Source organism: Balearica regulorum, chromosome 1 (genome assembly GCF_011004875.1).
Source record: "Balearica regulorum gibbericeps isolate bBalReg1 chromosome 1, bBalReg1.pri, whole genome shotgun sequence".
Lineage (NCBI taxonomy): Eukaryota > Metazoa > Chordata > Aves > Gruiformes > Gruidae > Balearica > Balearica regulorum.
Window position 1 is genome coordinate 79,911,360 of NC_046184.1, and position 24,935 is coordinate 79,936,294.

Genomic DNA, 24,935 nt, shown 5'->3' on the forward strand with positions numbered 1-24,935 from the left:
CCTGTTCCAGTGCCTCACCACCCTCACAGTGAAGAATTTCTTCCTTATGTCCAATCTAAATCTACCCTCTTTGAGTTTAAAGCCATTATTCCTTGTCCTGTCACTACAGGCCCTGGTAAAAAGTTTATCTTTCTTACAAGCCTCCTTTATGTATTGAAAGGTCACAATAAGGTCTCCCCAGAGCTTTCGCTTCTCCAGGCTGAACAACCCCAACTCTCTCAGCCTGTCTTCATAGGAGAGGTGCTCCAGCCCTGTGATCATCTTCGTGGCCCTCCTCTGGCCTCCTTGTGGCCACGCTTCTTTTGATACAGCCCAGGGTACAGCTGGCTTTCTGGGCTGCAAGTGCACATTGCTGGCTCATATCTAATTTTTCATCTACCAGTATTCCCACATACTTCTCCACAGCGCTGCTCTCAACCCATTCATCCCTCAATCTGTATTGATATTGGGGGTTGTCCCGACCCAGAAGCAGAACCTTGCACTTGGCCTTGTTGAACCTCATGAGGTTCACATGGTCCCAATCTTCAAGCCTGTCAAGGCCCCTCTGGATGGCATCCCTTCCCTCATGCATAGTAACTGCACCACTCGGTGTCATCTGCAAGCTTACTGAGGGTGCACTCAGTCTCACTGTCTATTTGATTAATAAAGATACTGAACAGTACCCATCCAAGTACAGAATACTGAGGGACACCACTTATTACTGATGTCCATCTGGACATTGAGCTATTGACTGCAAAACTTTGGATGTGGCCATCCAGCTAATTCCTTATCTATTGAACAGTCCATCCACATTCCTCCAGTTAAGCAACAAGGACATTCTGCACATACTATAGCTTTTACAAAACAGCAAGGTTTGAGCAACCTGCACTTGCTCTCACTTTATTTATTTGGTTTACCCCACTGAGTGATCACAGTGTACAAGCAGAAGAGCTGTAGCTCTTGGTCTTGTTCAGTGCCTCAGCAACTCCCCTGGTTTCTGCACAGAAAGTTTAGAGAACTCAGCTATGCATCTACCAGTGTTTTCTGTTATTCTTTCCATTAAATATGTGCCATGGTTTATGCTTACATAAACACAAAACATTTGAGACTCATACCTATGGTATAGTTGGAACACTTGTCATGGCTCTTTGAGAGAAACAAAGGACAAAATAATTTTTTTCTGAGATACTGTTTTTTATTTCAATAGATTCAGAAGGACATCTTCATGAGCAAAAAGCACTCAATATTATGCAGCCCCGGGTCCTTGACATATGCATCACCCATTTATTATTCTGCTGCATAGATACCATTTCAAAAGAAAGTTCACAACATCAAAATTCAAGTTTAAAATACTATTCAGTTCTAAACAGGAAGATCTGAAAACTAAAGCAAAGCACAACCTAGCAAATACAAGTGCAAATTCTTTTTTTCTTTCCCTTTGCAAAAACTCCACTATTGAACAATGTTGATAGACAATGGAACAGCTGTGCAAAAAAAGAAGGTGGAGGATAGATACTGAGTTGTCACAACTGATGGTAATAGGGTAAAATAAATACGAGATGAACTGAGTTCAAGATTCAAAAAAGATTTGTTAAATTTTAGCTCAAAAGCCAAATGAGAAATATGCAAAGTCTTTCCTGGAGAGACCTAATTTGTTTTAGCAGGTCCATTATGAGACCTGCAATGAAGGTGGTTTCTAATTAGGACTTAATCAACATTTAATCAGGTGAAAATTAACTAAAGGAGAAAAAAAATAATAAACGGTGTCAGTTACAAAGTTGTAAACTTTACCTCAAAACCAAGACTCATCTTTTTAATTCACCTTTCAAGCCTAGTTTCCTTCTACAGTCTCAGGTGGAATGTAGTTGTCAGGATCCAGCAGAACAGGTACAAGAACCAGTGTCTCACTTGCAAGCTGATGCAGTTGTGCAAGGTCGTGGACCCCAGCTGCTGCATCTGCCCACTTTAACTCCATCTGGATTGCTGCCCAGGATAATTTTTTTCTGTGTCCCAAACACCTGATGTTTTACAAAGTCAGGAGGCGTTCCAGACATGAGGAAGTAAGTTGCACCGTAACTGCTTGTAGCACGTACACACTTCAGTGGTTGCTCTTTTTGCTGTTGCTGGTGTTTGCAGACTGAGTTCCTGGATGTCACCAGCAATACCCATCTTTGGTGAATGTGAAAGCATCATGGAACTTGAACTACCCTCAAACTCACCTTTGAGATGGAAGCTCCAACATATTTCTGGAAAAGCTTACCCTCTCTCTGCTAGAGAGCATAGCAAGTGGATAGACTTCAGCGATCAGGCCTGCCGCTTTGCAAACTCTACCGTCCTTTACAACGTTCACTTGAATGGGCCATACCCTTGCTTTATGTATTTGTCGGTGTAGGAAAGCCACAAGTGTATCTTGTTTAGTAGTGAGCAGCATAACACAAGCTGTTCTCACTTGTTTAAGACTTTACCTCACAAACAAATTATTTTTTGCCCTTTCTAAAATGGAGCGCTCCGTAAAGGCAACGCATAGCATGTGCCAAATCTGGAGTCTTTCCAGAAGTAGTGCCTGAATTATCACATGGTGGAAAAACATTTGAAGTCCTTATTTTGTGCCCTGAAACAAGACAAGGACAACATTGTCAGAGTTAAATAATCAGAAGCAGCTGGGAAAATGGTCTTCGGATTCTTTCAGAGATTTTACCTCTGGGCTAAGTCCTGTCATCCTATAAGGCAATTGTTTTGGAAAGTTATGAGACACTAAGTGGGAGAACTTGACTTATATCCATGAACTATGTGCTGGAGGATCTCCCACTGACATCAATGGCAGTTGCACAAAGACAGAGTAGCACATGCCCACTGCAGTAAAGGGATCATCTCATTCCTGACTTACTTGGGCTACACAGGACTTCAGTAGTGTCAGTGGAACTTGGATTTAGGATAGGGAAAAAAAGGTCTTTCACAAAAGCAAGCAGAAAAACTTACTTGGAAACTAACTAAACAGCAGGCAAGGCTATAGGAAATCTGTATCATAGTAAGGGTTTTTCTACCGTCTTCCTAGCACAAGAACAAATGTTTGAACTTTGTGCAAATTTTCAATCTAGGTGGTGTTGAGAAGAGTTACAAAAGTCGCAATGTCAACGTCCAAGCACCACTGGTTGCATCCTTCTTTCAGCGTAAGCAGGGGCACAGAGAAAACCTGGTGCTGCTCCCAGTGGCTTTTGAACCTTCAGCCAGAACTTGGCTGCTTCTCTGATGTGGCAGGTACCAAAGCAAGTTGTAAGTACTTATACCTGATATAGCCATCCTTGCCATCCTAGCATCTTGAAGAAACACCTTTGTGGTCTTCAGAGTGAGCGCTCAAATCACCAAATGTTTCAAAACATGCCTATGGTTTAGCCAGTCCAACCTACAACATCTTGAAGTTGTTCTGGATGTTAATTGCTTGTTAAATTTCTTTGAGAAAATACAGAGTGCACAGATTGATGATTCCTGGGTGTTGTCAATATGATGGAATTTTCAATTTTCTGTTCAAAACAAAGCAAACCAAAAAGAAGAGGGATCAGAACACCTTGGATATGGCATATCTGAACTCTTTTGCCGCTTAAGACAATGACATTTTATAGGTTGGAAGGAGTGAAGTAACAGAACAGAACCCTCAGATTTTCTCTCATGAAGCGAGCCAATATGCAGAAAACAGTGAAGCATAGTTGTACTGAAAATTAAAAATACATTTATTCATTGTTTATAATATCTGTGAAACACAAAGAGGACAAAGAGCAGCAGTTTTATGCTTTGCACTCTGATATCCTCAAGAAGGGTAGAGACATAGGAGAAAAAAGCAAATTTAAATTGGGAGATTAAGAATGAGTGTAGGCTTCCCAAAAATGAAGAAAAATGTTCAATATATCCCAGTCCTTCAGGAGACCTACCCATCAAGAGGCTGGTAAAGCATCTGGGACTCCTGAAGGGGTGTGCAAGGCTTTTGAATGATGAGGGGATCCAGCTATCCCATAACTGCCAATGAACAGGGAGGTAGAGAAGTATATTACCCATATGAGAGAATGAGTAATGCATAGGAAGGGCCCAGCAGTCTAGGCCAATTTCAGGAGCGCGACAGAGCACAAAGTATAGCTCCTCTATATGCAGGGATACTGGATGGAAACTGTTGACCGCAATAACGGCACTTTATGTTTCTATCAGCATGGAGCGTGGGATCGTGGGAGCAAAGCAGTAACTAATGGTGTCATCAGATCAAATCCACTAAGATGGTTTTGCAGAAAGAAGGAAAGTAAGATTCAGTTTTGAAACTGTCTTCTCATGTAATAATTTTGGTGGGGGTTTTTTGTTAGTTGGTTAATAATTTACTTGAAAGAATCTTGAGTGTATTTCCTACTCCTACAGGAATTACAACAAACTGAAGCACTATTTGAAGAGAACATATTATACTGAGTTTGCAGCCCTTTGGGGTAGAGATTATGCACTCTTCTCGTTCATCTCAAATAGATCTGCAGTTTATTTCTTTATGATTATTTACAGTCATTATAAAATTTGGACTTTATATTTGCCTTACTTTACAATACCACAAACCAGTTTCGTTCACAACAGTCTATATTTACACACCTTATGTTTCCTCAGCACTATAAAGCAACAACATGAAACCAAGCAGCTACAGCCTTTATTACACTCTCCAGGTGATTAAAGTCAATCAGCTTTTGGCCTCATGCCATAATATAACTGGTTACCTTCAGAAAGAGCCACCCCAAATGCACAGGTTGTCATCGTATCGTGATGACTATAGCAGATGCCAATGGAAAAACAGAAGAGCACACAGAAGTTTTAGATAAGCAGTGTTGAAAAGCAGTTACTCTGTCTCACTCCTTGCTGTTTCATAATACAAGAGCATTATCCAGATAAATAAATAAGCTCCAAAAATGCATCTAGTTAAGCATCATAGTTGAAAGAATGATGATGGGAAATCTCTCTCTCCTGCTCTGTTAACTGGCAATGCCAATACATGACTAATAATGCAAGATGGTTTAAAATTAATAAAATACAGAATATGCTTAGTTTTGTTGTCTCCCACAGCTGTTCACTATCACTATATGATATAGTAAGAAGTTTTAAAAGTGTGCATATATAATCCTCCACCCAGAACCTTCCAATAACCAAAACAACTTTCCTGTAAGACATTTTGAAATGAAACAGCCATTGAGTGGAAAGTTAAAAACCAAGCTAATTAAAACATTTTTAAATTGGCATCTTCAAAATTTGTCAATTCTATTTAATAAACTGTTGTTGCCCTCTAGTGTTCAAACACAGCTTGTAAATGTCCCTCCAGAAAGATCCAAACCGGTCACTTAACGATTCCCCATTTGTTCTTAGTCCAACAAGACAAATGGATGGGGAAAAAAAAAAAAGAAAAAAGATAAATGTTCAGTACAACTGCCTGGTTTTCTTTGCTCAACCATAAAAAACGATTTTTAATTTAAGAACATTTAAAGTTGTTTGTTTCACTCAAAAATTGTGAAAGACCACTCTGCTTGGCATCCTCACCAAATTAGCGATGGTACCCGTGCACCTCTCTGCTTTACTTCTGCCATTCACCGTGCTTGATGTACGTCACTGTTTGGGTTGGAGAGTGATGTTTCTAATGGCGTTAGCCAAATACACGCCCAGCGCTCCAAATGACCCTGAGATACATCTGCCTGCCTTCTCTTGAATGTATCCCTACTGTACTGTACCATATCAATTAATACCAACCATCCCTCCCTCCAATAAATTAGTTATTACAGCAGAAATGCTCAGTGAGGATTCAGGGGTTATTCTCAACACCTCTCCTGCAATGAGCTGCTGTGATGGCATCAGCCATGGAGGAAGCTTCTCACGACATTGTTAGTTCTTTCTGGAGAAAATTATGGTCAACCTCAGATCTGCACCTGCATTTTTAAAGGCCATGACTGGGCCTTGTACTTATCATTTTATTAACTCATTTCCGAGAAATGTTCCCCCTTGTCATGTTCCTTGACCAGAAACCTTTGAAAATAGCTATTAAAAAAAAAAACCACAACTGAGGTTAAACAAAGTGCAGTCTACAGACAAGCTGATGAACTTGAGATACTTTTATTTTGTAATTTTGTTCACTTTTAAGAGGTTATCCAGAATGTTTTCCATTTAAGCATTGTCAGACAAGCAATGTGGAAGACCAGCTGGTTTTGTATCTATAGAGCAATTTTCAGTCCCCACATAGTAAGAATTCAACTTCTTGACATAAGGAACACTGACTTTTTGATCTTTGAACATGGAATTTTCAGAGAATTTTCTATATAAAGTTATTGTTAGAGCTCTCAGAAAGCTTGCCTTGAGGCCATTTTTGGATCACACCTCCTTCCCACTGCACTGAGCTTGACAGATCTAAGAACCTCTTGGATGTGAGTCACATTTCATATTTTGTAATAGAATTATTTCCTTGTATTCATGAGGCACCCTTCCTTCTCTGTCTTGATGTTCATTGTTGATTATGCTGCCTGCCACATGAATACTTTGAAATCTAGCCTTGCATTCTAAAAACAGGTTTAGACCTGGCATACGCAAAGGGAAATGTGAATAACACAAACTGGAAGTTGTGTAGCAAACAGCAGATGCTCACACGCACTCTCACTCATCTCTTGTTCCAGAGGTGGAGAAACGTATAGAGCAGTTATGCTTATTGCCAGTCACGCAAAGACATGATGTGGGTGTGCTTTGAGAGACAGTAAGAGCTCTGCATGCTCAGGAGGGACAGCAAGCCCAGCACTGCTGCAAGCAGCTCTTGAGAGCCACCAACCTGGCAAAGGAAGGAGGACAATGCCCGAAATGTGAAGATAACGCAACCTTGTTCATCCACTCCTGCTGACTGTAGGAAACTTCTCTGAGGTTGGCATCCTCCTACATAGCCACCGTTTTCCTTTAAAACTTTCTTTCTTCACTTCAATCCCTCTAGATGGTCATCAAATGGAGACCACACCTTTTCTGTGTCCTCTGCTGACAATACAGCTGTTGTCTTTGCTAAGCCCCCTCACAAGTTTCTGCCTGCTCTGCAATCAGGTGTTGAGTCTCAACTGTTGGGGATTTCAGAGTATTAGAACAGATTCTCTCTCGTGCATATGCCAAGTCACTTGGTCATCCTGTTTGTCACGAAAGAGCTTGATTGCAGCTTGCTTTACTTTGATATGATAAAAACTCTTTCTCTCTGACATATATTGCAAAAAACCAACAGGCTACAGGGTGGCGAGCTCTTTGGAAACGGCAAACGTGGTTTTAAGGATAGCTTGTGATGCAGAAAAAAGCAGAAGAAAAAATACTATTAAAGATACATATCCATAAACTACATGTAGCTAAGGAAAGTTAAACCAACTATGTTATCTGTACTACAAGTTTTACTGTTTACACCTAAAACCATTTGGGTGCAAAACTCTACTACCAAGTAACCCTTTAAGGCTACAGATAAATAGGCCTGCCAGGCAATTGTGTAATGGGGGCAAATAGCACTGAAAACACTCACGCACTGCATAGGTACTCAATTTATTAGGTGTACTTCTATTCCACTAATCTTGTCACAGTACAGATTAAGCTCTTCAAACACTTTTTCTCCTTAAATATAAGACCTTAATAGCTTAACTTGGATTTTAGTGTTTATTTTCTGGATTTAATAATAAATCAAAAATTATAGACATTACAGTTCAGCATAGAAAAAGCAGTTCCCTTTCCCACCAAAGCCATCTGCTGCTTTCCCATTAGTGGCCAGAAAACGGAATCCATCCTCTTCTGAGATTTCAATATCTACTGTTCTGTTTCAGACCTGTCCTCTCAAAGATGAGAGATGCTCCTCACAATCTTATTCTCTCTCCTCATCATACATCAGCATACATTCCATTGATCAAGTAATCCAGTCTGGTATAATGCCTCTTCTGAAGAGATTCATGTATTTTCTTCCCTGTCAGTGCAATAACAAGCAAGAAGAAAATCACCCCAAAAAACAAAGCTGCTATAAGGCTGCTTTTTTCTCCCAGCTGAACGACACCTTTCCCTCTCAAAACACTCTTTGGCAAGTAGCTTTCTGAATCAGACGGGTCATAATCCTGAGGGTTGTTTTGGGAAGACATGGGGGAATCACTAGCAGACAGAGTGAAACCTGAAAAAGAGAGGAGGGTGACATGGCTGGTATCGTCGGAAGAGACAACTGTTGGCTCAGGAGGGATGGCTGGAGTTCTTAGCCCTGATGGGACAGTAGCAGATCTGGAATTTGTGGTCACCTCCTTGGTTGTAGAAGTAGAAGCAGAAGTTGTGGGGCTAGAAAGAGGAACATGAGTAATAACAATGCTGGTGGCAGGGATACCGGGTTTAGCTCTAGCGGTTGCAGTAGGTGGAAAGGTAGCTGTGGTGGTGGTGACAGTAGTAGGTTCAGCACCATCAGGATGCAGAGAGGTTGTACGAGATTCCAGTCGGGTGGTACTTGTCGGCAGAGGAGTAGGGGTAGTGCTACTGGGTTCAGGAGCGCTAGACTGAGTGGTGGGGAACGAAGCAGAGGGGTTTCCAAATCGAACAGCAGAAGATGTATTTGGCGGCAGGTTAATTACCTTCTGCCTCGGGATGGGGTCTAAGCTCTCTTGATGTTTTGCACTTTGAGATTCAGGAAAAATCGTATAAAATTCATTGTTTAAATGCTTGGCCACATGGTTCAGGTGTTCAGATTCCTGATGAAAAACAGATTCTCGCAAAGCAGTGGTATGATTCTGATGGCTAGTCTGACCATGAGAAATAAAGGCTCCGGCATCTGAAGACAAAGAATACTCATTTGAAGAAAAGTCCTCACTTTTGAAGGATGTATCCTCCAGGACATGGGTGTCTGGAAACAGAAAGGAAATATCAGTATTTAATTATTAAATCTATTTTTGACTACCACAGGCTTACTCTAACAATTTGTACTTCTTAGTAAGAGAGATATAAAGGGGGCTCCAGAAAATAATGACTAATGCAACTGAGTCATCAAGATCTTCCTCTCCTTAAAATATGGTGAGTGACTTTTAAATTCTGTGTCATAAGACCTGTCATAGAATCACAGAACAGTTTGGGTTGGAAGGGACCTTAAAAGCTCATCTAGTTCCAACCCCCCTGCCATGGGCAGGGACACCCTCCACTAGACCACGTTGCCCAAAGCCCCATCCAACCTGGCCTTGAAGACTTCCAGGGAGGGGGCATCCACAACTTCTCTGGGCAACCTGTTCCAGTGCCTCACCACCCTCACAGTCAAGAATTTCTTCCTAATACCTAATCCAAATCCACCGTCTTTTAGTTTAAACCCATTACCCCTGGTATCCTATCACTCCATGCCCTTGTAAACAGTCCCTCTCCAGCTTTCCTGTAGGCCCCTTTAGGTACTGGAAGGCTGCAATTAGGTCTCCCCAGAGCCTTCTCTTCTCCAGGCTGAACAACTTGTCAGTCTCAAGCCTGGGCACACCAGACCCTGTCTGCCGATTCTTACGGAATTCGCCTGTGCAGAGCAAGTGTCCCAATGTGATTGTTTTACACTTGTATTGCATGCATGTAAGTGTTGTATTTAGCAGTGCCATGCAGAGGGAGTAGGCCCATTGCCTCTCACCATTTTCAGCCTCTGCCAGATAAGAAGTAGATATTACCAACCACACTTTCATTTGTCAGATGTACACATTTCTGCCTAGCCAAGATGATTATATACTCCCCTTTTTTTGCAATATCCAAGCACCCTGTGATTGATTGATAGATACAATTCAATTCACATACAAAAATTGTCTTATGAAACAAGGTGGCAATAACATTCCCATTTTATAAGCATACTGATTTGTAGGAAAGACCTGAGCTCCTACTGCCATGCTAGAAGAAAGACACTGCTCCAAGAGTTTCTGAGGTATTTGCAGTAAAGGCCTCCACAATAAGCAGACTGCTCTTGATCATTTCTCCAGAAGTCAGTATGTATTGCTTGCGAACTAGGTAGGTGAATGTTATGTAATAGAATTTGGAAGCAGGGCAACAGCATTATGTGACCAAAATTCCATATGATCAATAATCCAAACAGCTACCTGATTCTACACAGGTATTATAGAGAGACTTTGGGTGAGCATGAGCTCTTGGGAAGACTGGCTGCTATCATTCAGATTTCATATATATATGTGTGTGTGTATATATAAATATACAAACATCGTTATCACTCAGTTGCTGCACAGAACATTTAAAAGGGAACATCCTCTCAAGTAGTTCTGACTCTCAATCATCTCATTTTTTTATAGAAACAAAGAGGTTTGTTAACTGCACTGGAATTGAAATAAATCATAGAATCATAGAATGGTTTGGGTTAGAAGGGACCTCAAAGATCATCTAGTTCCTACCCCCCTGCCATGGGCAGGGACACCCTCCACTAGACCAGGTTGCCCAAAGCTCCATCCAACCTGGCCTTGAACACTTCCAGGGAGGGGGCATCCACAACCTCTCTGGGCAACCTGCTCCAGTACCTCACCACCCTCACAGTAAAGAATTTCTTCCTAATATCTAATGCAAATCTACCCTCTTTTAGCTTAAACCCATTACCCCTTGTCCTGTCACTAGATGCCCTTGTAAACAGTCCCTCTCCAGCTTTGCTGCAGGCCCCTTTAGGTACTGGAAGGCTAAAAACCAAATTGTCCGTGACATTTTCATTGTCACTTTTTTCTCAAGTAGAAACTCTTTGTCTAGAGGAATAGATTTTTTCCAGTTTTATTATACATGCAAAGAAGCCTACTTGGCTGCTGTTTTAATATATATTTCCAAGCCTTAAGAATAAAAAAAAAAAAAAAAAAAAGAAATGCAAAAAAGTAAAAAAACAAAACACAAACCCAGCAAACCAAAAACCTGGCAATGTTTTAAACAAGAGCACAGCAAACACTTCACTTGCATCGTAGACACCAATTTTTATCCTAACCTTCCAGTCAGGCACAAGCTTGTTAGCAAACGGACTCTAACCACAAGGACTGACTTAGAGAAAAGCCATATTCTGTTTTTAGATAGTGGCTTTAAATAATGAAACGTTCAGTTATTAGAGAATCAGAAACTGTATAGTCAAAGACATCCAAACTCTCAGCTGCTTCTGCAGCTCTGGACACATTTCCATACCAGCAAGGAAATGGCCCATCACCACCACGGAGTCAGTCCCCAGCTCACTTTTTCCCTGTTCCTGATGCACTCCCACGGACGCTTCCCCCTGCCCCTGTGCATAAACAGCGGATGTAGTGTGGCAGCTACAAAGCACTTGCAGCATGCTATGTCATCTTCAGTTTGCTCGCCTGGGCAACAGCTAGAGAAGCACAGAGCATGCACGCAGCGGCCAAAGTCACGTAGCGCTCCCTCCGCCCGTCCAAGTCCCATATGGGAGTTAAGTATCACTGCAGCACTCGGATTAATTAATTGCCTGCACTAACTCTACTCCACATTTTCACCATCAAACATTGATTTGATAGCATTCTTTGTCTCCATTTCAGACTACAAGCTCCCAAATGGGACTGCCCTAAACCGTCACGTGCGAGGTACAGCTGGGGTATGAGGACAGATATGCTTGCTTGTAAGAAAGAACAAGGGCACTACCCAAGTCAACTACTAAAATGAGATTAAAAACTCAAAGTGGTCCTGCTGATATCTCAAATCCAATAAGCTGCACTAGATACCAAACTTCAGGGTTGTAACTCTTAAAAACAAACTAAGCACCTCCTGAGCATACTCAGCTAGAACCCGCTGGTATCTTAGTGGGGTGAAGGCAGCAAACACCAAACTAGTACATGAAGAGCAGTAATCATAAATGTTATTTCTTTTCAGCAATAGCTCTTTGCGACTGGGACCAGGAAATGCTTTACTTCCCAAGCCATATGTTGTTCCATTAGTTACCAAGCCACAAGAATAGTTTAAAAAAGACAAAGACAATCTCATTATTACCTTAGCCTCAGTAATTTAAGTTGCTTTATTAGCAATAGAGTATCTTTCCTCCTTTTAGTTTGGTTTTCAGTGTAACCACATGCAGACTCTAATATGAAAAAACAGAGCTTGAAATGTTTATCAGTACCAACACCACTCAGGTGCTACCTTTGAAAGCTTATTAGGAACATCAGGTAAATAAGGTAGCATAATCTTTCCATAATTCAATGTTCATAGAAGCTAAAAAAATGCAAAATGAAAAATTGATGGTATATGCAATCATGCTTTTAACTGAGCATTACTATAGGCAGGATGAAAGCAGGAGCATGACTACATCTCTTGTTTCTTTGTTTGCATCCCTTATATTCTTGTAGGGGAGAAAGAGCTGGAGAAAAAAGTAGTTGTAATGACAATTTTACAGGCATGCAATTCATTTGCTGCACACGGCTTGTGCCCAATTCCTGTGTGATTGTGCTTGCATGAAAATATTTGGTAACATTATGTGAATAATCTCTCTGCATATCCGGCTGTCACTCCTTGCATAGTTCCTCTTGGAAAAGTTCTATTTCCAGACACTGAAATTTTGCTGAGAAAGAGAAAATTTCTGCTCTCTCAAGCAGCCACACTGAAACCAGCTTGTGAACTCTTGGCAGGAGGACAGTCTAATAATCAGTTTCTTATCTGGGCCATTCAAACAGGTCTGGTGCAAGTCAACGTCAGTCAGCAACGAAGACTTGCTATTAAAAATCCAACAGCACATGACAGCGAGAAATTTCTGAGTGTGCAACCCATATGCCAGAAAGCCTTGAGCTTAGTCTGTTTGCATCTGTGCTTCAGGTTTCCTAACTGAAAGCAGAAAATAATGATTACTATTGCCAATTACTTGGTAACATCACAGCAGTGCTCCGAGGCTTGCCCAACATTTGCTCAGTGTTTCTGCTTGTGTGTATATGGTATTCATCAGTGTAGCACGGATCCTTTGCACACACAGACGGCGATAAGGGCATCGTATTTCCATTGCTTTCTGCGATACTCTTCAGCATTACATAAGGAAATTTTCCTTCTTGAATATTTCAAGATGGAAGCAACTTCTTTTTCTTTTAAGCGAGGGAAAATTACGAGGAGTTCCGAATCTAATGTGAAGGAATGTCATAAGGGTCGAGATGTTATTCCAACCGGGACGCTGGGCCCACACAGGAGCTCACCACACACATGTCTGTCCAACTCCAACAAAGCAAAAAAGCAGCATTTTCAGATTACAAAGCTTGGCTCAGAACATTTTATTAAAAACGCAACGCCCAAACATTTTCTGGTCACTACTGAAAACTCACAGGTGCAAAAGTGAGTCCCAGGAGGGACTGGTGCCTCTTACTATTATTTACCTCTAGTTATCTTGTAGCTCACAAATCCTGTCGCAGGTTTCATTGGACAAGCCTCTGTACTAGGGCAGTAAAACAGGTAGCAGTTTGGATGCGCGCTTGTCCTTCGAGTATCAAAAATCATCAAGTTACACTTCTTGTCTCCTGCAAAGCATGATACATACATATTTCAGCAATAAGAACTTTTATACCATCTTGATAATAAGTTCTGGTCTGTAAATTAGTTTTTCCTCCTGTGAGTAAGAGGAAAACTACTAACATATAACATTCCTACAGCAAAAACAACCCCGGCCTGCAAAACAATGGCCTAGGGCCAATATACAAAAGGTCACACCTTCCGCTTCCTGTACAGATGAAATTGGGTAAATAATGACTCTAACCCCTCATCCTCTCCTCGCCCATACCACACTGGCACCACTCAATATAACAATGTCTCACTTACAAATCCTGATAAATCTGAAAACCTCCTTGATATACTCATGGGGAAGGAAAAGATTTATACACTTTTCCCAATCACATTCCAGGAATCGCTTGGGTTGTTACTGCTTGGGGGGTCACCTTTAACACTGTCATTTCTACTTGCTGCTCTACCTCCTACTGCTCCAAGAGCTCAATTCAAACCAGCCGTCTCAGAGAAGGGTAAGCACCCTCATTTTTGGGTAAAATTAAACGTAGCACAAAATGTCAGTTACTTTATAGCACATCTGTTAAATACGGCTTATGCATCTTGGAGTTTGGGGATCTGAGAGGTTTTAACATTTAAAACTACCACTGTTTCTTTGCTGCAACTATTTTCCTGAACAGTCAGGGGTCTTGCATTGAGTTCTAACATCACGCTTAGCAAAACAGGATAGCAGCCATAAGCTGTTACTAGTCGCAGCGTGAATGAAAGGATAAGTTAATGCTTCCGTGCTGAATACTGAGAACCCCCTTGTCCCAGACAACTTGAGAAGTAATTTCCCAAGTGTACTAACAAGTACTAACAGAAAAGAGGGAAGAGGAGCCGGTTACCTGAGAGCTTTTCCCCCGAGCAGCAAGCGCGAACGCAAGCTTCTGGGCTTGAGGTGTACACTGGCTCTGCGCCCCTGATGCCTTTGGGCAGAGATAAGTTTATATCGATGATGGTATTTTCCATTTTCTCCGCGGAGCACTCTTGGCTCAGGGATGGTCCAGGCATCACGCAGGTGATCACCAGCAAGCAAACCCGCCACCGGCTGCTGCCGGGAGACATGGCCACTCCGATGGGACCTTCGCACGGTTGGGGTGACACCAGCCTTGGGTACCGGTACCACAGACGTACCGGACCCTGTTCGCGTACCAGGACCCGAATTCGCGGCGAGCTTCCCGAAGCGCTGGTAGCCGGGGAAGCCGCCGCCGAGACGCCTCCTCTGCTCCCGGGGCTGGGACGCGTCTCTGGGGGGCACCTTCGGGCCGCCTCCCCCCCGCCGCCCGGTAGCGGGAAGGCAGCGGCGGGACCGGGCTGGGCTCCGCTCCGCGGCCGGGGCGGGAAAACAGCGCAAGGGAACGGCGGGCCCGCCGGCCCGCCGGCACGTCCGGGAGGAGGGGCCGCGGGGGAGGCGGGCCCCGGCCGCCTGCCTGCCTGCCCTCCTGCCTGCCCTCCTGCCTGCCCTCCTGCCTGCCCTCCTGCCTGCCCTCCTGCCTGCCCGGCGGGGCTGCGGCAGTGCCCCCCGCTCCTCCAGCCGCTCGCCGAACATCAGGCGCAAAGGAAAAACCACCCGGTGAAACTCTTCAGGTCGTGGTGGCGGCGATGTGGTTTCGTTCGCAGCCCGACCTGTCTCTTCTGCGACTGCGAGGCTGTAATGAAAGTGATTAATATGCATGTCCTGGTCTAAATGGACACGTACATGTTTCGATGTCTGGGTAAGCGTCTCTTTGCTACCTGAGTAATCCTGCCCAAATCACAGCCAAGCACAGGGCGTTTGCTGAAGGGGAGTTGTATGGACAAACCTGTCTACTGGGAGCATGGACTGACGGCTCAGCCATTCTTCCTTCAACAGCCTTGGTGCAATCGCTTGCTTAAGTAATGGTTTTCCTTGGAAATTTTTCATTTCCTCTCTTAAAAATTTTTCTTTTTTTTTTTTTGGAGTGGGACAGTGTTTCGGAGTAAAAGTGGCAGAGAGAGTAAGGAGTGCAAGGAATAAAAGGATGGCAAGATATATTCCTTCTTTTTCAGATCTCTCATCCTGCATCGTACTTAAAATAATACAGTTGTCTGTAAATAAAAGACATTTTCCTTTTAGGGGTGAAGGGACACCAAAGGGCAGGTTATTTTACATGCTGTAATGGTGAGAGTAGAACAATGAAAATAGGGAGTCTGGTTGTGTCTCTGGCAGACACCTGCTGTCTACTTTAAAGAAAGCAACTTAAATTGAGATGACATTTCTTGCTTCTCCAAGATCCTTCCCTGGAGGGGGTGCAGTGCCGGTAGCAGCAGCAGGGGCACATCCTGCTTCATGCTGCCCTGCTGCCTGCCCTGTGCTGTGCCTGATACCATGGACCCACGCCAAGGGACGGGCGGCTGACTTGTTCTTCACGCCCAGTCAGTATTTGTTAATACAGCTGGGTGTTGGCTTTTATTTGGACGTATGTGGTGTAACAGACCGAGCCCATCATCTCATTTCACATCAAATGGCCGATTTGGGGCAATTCCTAATGTTTTGTTGTGATTCTCGCACATTTGGTGATTTTTTCTGAAATATTCAGCTGCACTTGTTTAAGAAAATCTTTATTTCTAGCCAGGTTTCCCTCTTCCAGTAAACCGGTAAAATTATTTTCACTGTTGAAAGAAAAAGCTGTAAGAGAATGTGAACATTTAAGGTGTCACCAATTAACCATATCACATATCATTAACCATAGAGTGATACACACTATGGAAATGAATACTAAAAGCAAGCACAAATATTACTTCTGCTATGCATTTGGCAAAGTCCCAGCTGCCACCTGCCTTTGCTTACATAGTGGTGGTAGAAGAAGTCAAGCTGAAAGAAGCTTAAAAGAAAGCTGAAGGTCTGGCTGGGGTGGTTGCTACTGGAGGGTGACAAAAATGGTTTTTCACCGGGACTGTTGGAATAGCATTAAGGGTGTCGGGGTACTGGAATGATAGCGAATATGGAGACCTGCACAGAGACTACTGTGGTGAGACAGGCATAGATGATTATGGGAATATGAGAAGGGCTGATGTGATATATAATATGAGCAGGGCAGAAGAGATAATATGACATGACACAATTGCCCTGGTCCAGCTGCTATTGCTTCTTTCCCACCTTCCTACCTCTTCTTTGTAGGGGTGGGCACCCAGCCTCCCTGGAGAGAGCAGATGCAACTCTTGTCAGCCAGGCTGACGAGGTGCAGGGAAGCCAAGGTCCATCAAAAGCCACGCAGAACCCACTGCTGCTGGCTGGGAGCGAGCCAGCCTTGCCCAGCACCCGCTGTGCTCCCCTCCTCACTGAGAGGGGAAGGGAGGGAGGCTGGGGTGGGGGGCGATGGCTGGACCCCATCGTTGTAAGCCAGTCTCAGACTGTACAAGAGTGTGGCAGTCGCATTTAGTAATGCTCGGTGGTAGCAAGGAGGCCAAGGGGACTGTGCCCGTCTAATTGGGAGCGCACACCAATGTGTCATGATGCAGGGACAGGCAGGTCAGGGCCATGTCACCCCCCAGGCACAGCTTCTGCCTTGAGCCCTGCCCAGGCTCTTCTGAGGAACCTGCAGCTACATACTTGATACACCAGACGATTTCAAATAATCCACTGATGTCAAGCATTGAGTAGACAGAGTAAGTCATAAAGGAAAAGCAAAACTGATAAGAAACTATATAAAATATTTGCCAAGGCCCATAAGTTGCTTGGGTCATGGTAATACAAACATCAGATTTATATATTCTAATGTAGATACGTACAACCTTACACTATTTCGGGTACATTAATTTACTTACTGGCCGCAGGACACTACAGAGGGCTGGTTATCTAACATTACATATTTTATATATATATTAGAGGCAAAATAAAAATTTCACTCACACAACTAACACATTAAAATATACTTTTATTTTAATAATGTTTTCAAAGATAAAATTCCACGTGGTAGACACGTATGTTGGTTGATAGGTAACTTAAAACTCTTCCGGGTGGTCATTTACTGCAAATGCACACCTTCACAATAACAAGTGAAAACACTTCAGAAAGGAGCGAGAAGTTCATTACACAGAAGTGGAAAGGATGCAAATTCAAGTTAAATGTGCTGATCCAATGAAGCTAATTTTAAAATTTATCCGAGACTGATGGATAATGTCAAATGACATTATGACAAGCGCTGGTTAGGCTGTAGTCCTATGGACATCACATACTTTATCTTTAAACACTGCATTTGTCTTTAGACACTGCCAGTCCTTCCTTAAAAGCCACAGAGAATACTCCTGGGTGTGACTTTAATCGTATGTGCGCATATTGCAGATTAGGAGGTCAAGTTTGTAAACCAAATTGTGGCAACAATAGTTTATTCTTCCCCCAAAATAATTACATTGCTTTCATACTATTATTTATTTGTTATTTTGGCAGGAATCAAGCAGTTTTTCAGGCGGTTGAAAGAAAGGTCTATTATTATTAGGTCGCAAAAGCACACGGTACTCGTACAGCTGGCAAAAAGGAGTGTTGGATTGGGATTGTCTTACCATAGCCTTGATCTCAGCAACAGTTGTTAGGTGCAGTTCCCATGAGACAGGAGCATTATTTTTGTGTTAAATTACATCTTGGTGGCAATTAGCAAAGGCAGCCAAGAGAAACAACGCTGAGTTCAGCACAGAGGTTTCAATGACGCTGGGCATGGTGCACAAGCGGAGAACAGGCTTGTTCAGAAGCTGGCACTTCCATATTTATAGACAATTCTTCTGTCATAGACAACCATGTGGCTTCTTTGCTGATTTGACTGTCAAATATGAAAATAGTAAGTCTGAAATCTCAAAGTATGTTTCCTTCTCCTTTTCACTTGGGGTTTTTTTTGGTGTTTTCTTTTTTGCACTTAACTTTTGGTGCAGGCTACTTTTACCTGGTTCACAAGGATCAAGGCAGCAGATGATGGCCGTGTCACACGTGGGACTCACCGCTCAGTGACCTGCGGCAGACGAGGGGCTGCAGTTTTGGGGGGCGATGCCTGCGAGCCACGGGAGAACTGCACGGCTTGCCCGAGGGTGGCTTTATCGGGCAGCCTGGGACGCACACCTAGCACTTTGGAATTTGGCGGGTTTGCCTTAGGACAGAAAAATTTAGATTAGCGCTGTTTTGCCCACGCCCGAAGTCCCCCATGCGCTCTCGCCGCCGCTCCGGCGGGGCAGCTTCCAGGCGGGCTGAGGCCAGGGCCGGGCCCCCTACGGGCCCAGGCGCCTGCAGGCCCGGGGGCAGAGGGGAGAGGCCTCCGGCCTTACAGCCCCCATCCCCTCAGCTCCTTTCCCTTCCCTGCCGCTGCAGCCCCAGCCTCTAAGCGGAGCCCCGCCCGCCGTGCCGTGCCGTGCCGGGCGGGGCCAGCCCGTGACCCAGGCGCAGACGCCGGCTGGCGCAGCCGGAAGCTCCGTCGGCGGCGGTCGGGGGAACGCCGCTGCCCCCCGCGCTGCACGGGGCGGGGAGGCCGGCGGCCCCGCCATCGCCATGGGAGCGGAGCAGAGCGCGGAGGCCGAGAGCCGCCCGGGCGAGTCCAGCGCCTCAGGTCGGTAGCCGCCGCGTTTTGAGGCGGGCGGGGAAGGGACCGCCCGTCGGCGGGCGGCGGCCGGGAGGGAGAGGGCCCCGGGAGCGGGTTCCCCGTCCCTCTGGCGAGGCGGAGGTGCCTGCGGGAGGGGGATGTGGTTCTGTGGCGGCGCAGCGCCCAGCTGCAGGGGGCTGGCGCAGCCGTAGCGGAGGAGGCGAGAGGCGGAGGCGGTTGCTGTGGGGAAGGGAACGTTTTTTCTTTGCGAGGCAGCAGCTGGCGGCGCCCGGCCCTTCTTCTGGGGCGGGCGGGGAGGGCGTCGGGCCGGCATCGGCAGCGAGAGGGCACCACCTGGGTGGGGGGAGGCAGAGCCGGCGAGGTGGGTGCACCCCGGAGCCCAGGGAGGGCCCATCTCCTGCTGCCGGGAGAGCAGGGTGCAGAGCTCGGGGGAGGGTAAGGAGGAGGCCGTCAGTGGTGCAGGTGTTTCATCTGAATGTCTCCCTGTGAGTGATAGCAAGGAGTGTGCAATGCTGAAACAAGTGGCGCAAGTGTACTTGTGATTAAACCGTTGAATCAAACTTTCCCTGTGAAGGTACCTGATAACATAAAAGAACTTTACTGCAGTGGGATGCTGAGAAATATGGAATGTTTGGTGTTTTTACTTTCATCATTAAAACAAAAGCGTGTTAGATTATTGCTGGAGTGAGAAGGCAATGTGTCTTTCATCAGCTGTTACCTGATTTTGAAAAAAAAATTACTGAAAATAATGAATTCACGGAGGATGTGAAGGGAGAGTACTGCCCTTGAGTGATCTCAGAGATGTGTTCATACTATAGAAAATATATCTCTACTATGTTAAACATGGTAACGTTTGCTTAGGGTTAAATTCTGACAGAATCTGCTTATGAATTTGATTGTCCATATCCTTTCAGCATCTCCATCACCAGCCAAGCAACGAGCAAAAATGGATGACATTGTGGTGGTAGCCCCAGGAACGCAATCCTCCCGGAATGTCAGCAATGATCCAGATGTCATAAAACTGCAGGAAATTCCAACTTTCCAGCCCCTTTTGAAAGGTAAGCAATTGTTCTTCCTCTGTTTTTTAAAGGTTTTTTTTTTGGTACTTAATGGAGTGTGTGCTTTGTGTGTCCTGAGGTTCCTACTGAAGTTCGTGTTTCTGTCCGTACTTTTCACTACCCTCCCTTATTTTAAATCTTACTTTCTTTTATTCTTTCTTATTATTCCCAGCCTTCTAAATGGTGGGTGAACCACTTTGGAGGTGTGCTAATAATGTTCTCTGCAGTGGAACCATCTATTGTGGAGACAGTAGAGCTCCAAGCATGCCAGCTTACCCTCTACCGCTGGTTGATGAGAGATGCTGTGTTACATTCTAATATATAATGGACTGCAGTCTCCAGTTTTGCTCTAGCTTCTTAAAAACATCTGTGTGTTACTGTCTCAGAGTCATAGCTACCTGTGTATGGATTCAGTTGCTTGAAATCAAGATCTATTTGGGGGTTTCCAACCTAGAGCAGATTTTGTTCTTGGTTTTTTTGGAGGGTGGACTGAGGCTTGTGTAGATCCTTAAGCCCTGCGTTGACAACATCCCTTTACATCAGTGGACTTCTTAAACTTCCATTGTGTCTGTCTGTTTCTTTTCCTCCCAATCTTTTTTTCCTTCTTTCCCCTGCACCCATTCTTTGTTCCTCCTATGCTCTTCAAAGGGAAGTGAAGATTTAAATCAGAGTCGTCAAGCCTACAGTTTAGCAAACACTGTGCGTTTTGTGGCCTGGCTTCTAGCTACCTCTTTTTCTGGAGAGTGTACAGTGTCTTTAGTATCTGAAAGTCCCTTAGGAAGGAAGACGTCTGGAGCAGCCTGCACAAATTGATTTGGTAAAAGGAGCCCGCTCCTGGGCTCCTCTCCTTGGAATAGTCTGGGTCAGCAAACTTGTGTGAATGTACTATGTAGCAGACACTTTGTGAGCCAATGTTTTTTGAAAATGCGAGGCCTGCTCGCTTGGCTGCAGCGCTTGCTCATGCCTTGTAGGCCTGCTATGACAGAGGGGAAGGAGCTGGGATGTTGAGCCCTCCCTGCTACTAGAAGCAAGGATGTGGTCTCGTGCAGCTGAGGGTTTAGGCACTACTGGTCTAAGTGTCACTGATTCATGCATGGCTGCTGGGAAGATAGGGCAGCCACTTTGCCCTGCGGGCATCAATAGAGGTGACATAACATCACAATATCGCGTTTTGGACAGGAGCTCTTTACTTTTTTTGTGTCTACTGCATGAGGACATGGAATGTGACTAGAACTTGTGGGCACTGTGACAGCCCAATGGGCCAAATATTTGGTGGTTTATTGGGTACTGCTAGATAGGGGTCTAGATGTGCACAGCACTGACCACTGCTTCCAGCAGAAGGGACAGAAAGGGAGGCCAGCAAATTGGAGAAGAGCAAACATGGATATTTTTGGGGCTGGTACTGCAGTCCCTCTTGACTAAGGAGAGTGTGTGTGTGTGTTTGTAATACTGTGGGGTTTTGGTTTTTTTTTAGATTTTACGGTGGATGATGTTGTAGAAGTCTGTATTTGATTTATTCCTGACACTTTCACTGCCATTTTAGAATGGACTGTAAGATTGCTGATGTTGGCGCAGCGTTTGTGTTGGCAGCAGGCTGGGTCATTACCTGTGGGCAGAACATGCTTTGCCTGAGTCCTGCATTGTACAAAAGACAGAGCCAGGATGTCACCAGTGGCAGTTCACAATGTAAATGCTGGAACCCAAATCCACAAAAGAAATAAGGAAGTTTTAATGTGAGAGACCAAATTTAGAGGATGCATTAACATCTGGCACCAAGGTTGTTTTGTATGTGTAAGAGCATGGTAACAAAGAGTTTCAGTTCCACCCAGCCTTGAACTGTGGTGAGAGAACCAGGGTTGCACAAGAACTATGCAAGCCCTGGGAAGCGGGGCTGATTATCGCTTCCAGAGGTGGTGTTCTCATATGGGTGGTTGAGGAACAAGGATACAGGGCTTGAGGTAGGAAGTGAGAAAAGAGGAGATAGCAGCAGCCATGTTGCTGGGATTGAAAGGTTGGAAGGCACTGCCTTGGATGGCCAGTCCAGGTCCTTTAATTCTTAAACATGCCGTGTTAAGTTGTTTGGAAAGTTGTCTTGGTCACCGAGTTGCTTTTGCTGGTCTTACTTTAGACCTGAAGCTGTTTCTGTATGACAGAAACCACCTTTACTATTTCTTTGACTTGGCCTGCTAAGTTTTCCTATGAATCTCTTGAGATGTGGTGACATCTGGTGACTGCTCAAGAGTGTTGCATGCTTAATCACTACTGTGAACAGCTTTTTCAGCCTTAAATACTTGTTATGACTTGAACAACAGGACTGTGATACTTGTGTTCACTACAGAAAGCAGTGTGGTCTGAGTTGAGTCTTGAGAGACTCCAGATCTGCCACAGGCCTGTTCAGGAGGCTCTTCTGTTTTGTACTGGTCTCTTATCTGTATTCTTAACATGCAAGATTGTGTTCCTGAAATGGATGAAGAAGGATACTATAGATCTTTTAGGAGTTAATCCTAAAAAGTTGTGTCTTGTGACTTACCAGCTTGGAGACCTGAAGACATGAACTCATAGCCCTTGTAAGCGTGATTATTCTTTTCAGTTTCTTCTTGGCTGAGCAAAGCTAAAGGGGCTTTTGATTTTAAGTCTCAAAAGAAGCCTAATAGTTAAATTAATGGACTGGCGAAGAACATGGTCATGAAGAGACTGCATGTTCTTGAGAGACAAAGCACTCAAGAGCCAAAGCACTCATCTCGCCTAGCCATATTGAGTTGAGCTTGTGATCAGTGAAGCTGGGGGTCTTGAGCATTGTACACCCTCGCTTGGAAGAAAATGCCAATGTCATGTCCATTACATCTTTCATACTAGGTTTTCCCTGACTTCTAGAGCAAAAATTGCATCTCAGAGTTACAGCTATGATTGTGTAGGGTCCTTCTGAGTAATGTTTGCCTCCTTTGAAGTACTGTTGTTGTTACTGAGCATGCATAATAAGCAGTGTTTGAGCATCTGCTAATTCCAGTGCTTGAACCTGTCGGACATAGCTGTTTGGTGGGGTAGATGCTACTGTCTTGAAGTGGTTGTGTGGCACCTACTGTGATGAGTCAAGGACTGGAGTGTCTTTTTTCTTAATACCAGGGAGACTATCTTCTCCGATGCTATATTCATGTGGACAGAAAGAGGAGGATATCCAACACGCAGTGGGTTTAGGAAAGCGTTCCAGTAGATTCTTCTTGTATTGCCATTTGTAAACATCAAATCCCAATCCCAGAGGAGGGAAAAACTACTCTTAGGGAGTATACCTGGGAGTGAAGTGCCTGATTGTTGTTTTCCAGAAACTGCTCTATATTGGGTCATGTATGCATATTTTTTTCCCTGAATGCAAAAAAACCCCACCCCAAACTTGAAGCAGAAATGCTAACACTGTTTGATGAAACAAGAGTTATATTTTAATACAATCTAGACTCCTGGGAGCAACAGAGGAGGTCTCCAACCATTTCCCTGGTTGCAAGCATTCCCTGTGGAGACCTTTTTGTAAGCGATACAGAACGAAACATGATGTGTTGTTTCTTTCCTTTATGCAGCTTCCTGAGGATATTTGCATGAAAATGAAGCTTCTGTCTGTTTAGCGTCCCTGGTTCTTGCAGTCTGTTCATAGCATGAAGTCATCGCCAGCTGTGCATAAAATCAGAGTCATCTTCTCTGACTAATCCAAAATGGTGATACTTTTGTAGCTTATGAACAAAGCAGCCCGTCTTACAAAGGTGTTTGGGGGAAAAAAACCTAAAAATGCAATTTTCTGTGTGATCATGACTACGGAAGGTTGGTAAGGTACCACAATGTGGGATTTCTCTAAGAAAGGCTTTTACTAGATCTGTAAAGTATTGCCTCTGACCAGGGGTTTGGCTTTTACAACCAGGGGATCCTCTGAGGATTGAGGACTGCTGGCAAGAGACAGGATCCACTTGACAAAATGCAGTTAGAGTACCTTTACCAACAGGTGGACTGACCTGGAAACGAGCATTGAGTGAGGAATGATTAATGACCACAGTTAAGCGAGGAAGCAGTGGACAGAGTTGAAAACCAATGGGTGAATATTGTGTTGTTTGTTTGTGGGGTTTTTTCCATGCCATTTTTCTTGGTAATTAAAGTAAGATGGGTGGGGTAAGGAATTTAACATCGTTACAAAGCTTCCCAAAAACCTTTTGAAAAGGGTGTTTAGCTTTTAAGTTTGTGTTGTGAAAACAGAATGCTCATTATGTTCTTCCAGAGGGCATCAGTATCTCTCTCAAGCCTCAAGAAAGATTGAGGTCTGTCTTTCTGGTAGTGGTGAAGTGTTATGGTAAACAAAAAACACAGATACATGTAACTGACCTATTGGTCTGTGTTAGTAGTATAGAAGAAACTGTTCAAGAAGTAGTTATCCAACTACAAATACAATTCCTATTCTGTACCAAGGTCAGCAAGACCCAAGGTAAACAAAATGTTGGGGGCTTGATAGTAGGAACAAAAACTTTGGCATATTTGTTAATTTAACAATCAAATTAAAATGGGTTGAGACCAACATTCTTACTGTGTTCTTAGTGATTAGTTCTGAGAAAGGGAGCAGGACATGGGTGAGGTTGGAGTGCCTGTGTCTGGGGATCTGTTTTGGGCAGCTGTCTTGTAAATGGCACACTCTAGATTTCATAAGACAAAGTAAATCTTGTGGGCCTTTTTTAAGGAAGTCAATGTAATTGACACGCATTTGTGACTATGTCTTCTTGCAGGAAAAATGATTAAATTTTAATTGCTAGTGAGTTAAATTAAAAGCAAAACATTCCAAAGTTTGTGTTAGAAGAAAAGTCTTGTTACTACTTAAGTTACTTAGAAAGGG

General features: G+C 44.0%; 2 protein-coding genes across 6 annotated transcripts in view; one reads left to right on the forward strand and one right to left on the reverse strand.

The window, feature by feature from the left end:
* Nucleotides 1-7,517: 7,517 nt before the first annotated feature.
* On the reverse strand, nt 7,518-14,855 carry MANSC1 (MANSC domain containing 1). The gene is made up of 3 exons (XM_010300697.2): nt 14,319-14,855; nt 13,311-13,451; nt 7,518-8,860 (listed from the first exon to the last, which is right to left on the reverse strand). Exons 1-3 carry the CDS (start codon nt 14,536-14,538, stop codon nt 7,866-7,868), a joined length of 1,356 nt encoding a protein of 451 aa, XP_010298999.2. The 5' UTR covers nt 14,539-14,855; the 3' UTR covers nt 7,518-7,865.
* A 3,980-nt stretch (nt 14,856-18,835) lies between these two features.
* BORCS5 (BLOC-1 related complex subunit 5) overlaps nt 18,836-24,935 on the forward strand; it is a 78,118-nt gene continuing 72,018 nt past the window's right edge. For 2 of the 5 annotated variants that reach the window (XR_012836725.1, XM_075760924.1), the window contains exons 1-2: nt 18,836-19,022; nt 19,931-20,074. Coding sequence is in view for 1 of the 5 variants with exons in the window: in XM_075760924.1 (XP_075617039.1) it covers nt 18,965-19,022; nt 19,931-20,074 (202 nt within the window). In the remaining 4 variants the exon portion in view is untranslated. Of the gene's footprint in view, nt 19,023-19,930; nt 20,075-24,935 lie in introns of those variants that run through there. The other 3 variants (XM_075760939.1, XM_075760930.1, XM_075760949.1) reach the window with 2 other exon arrangements.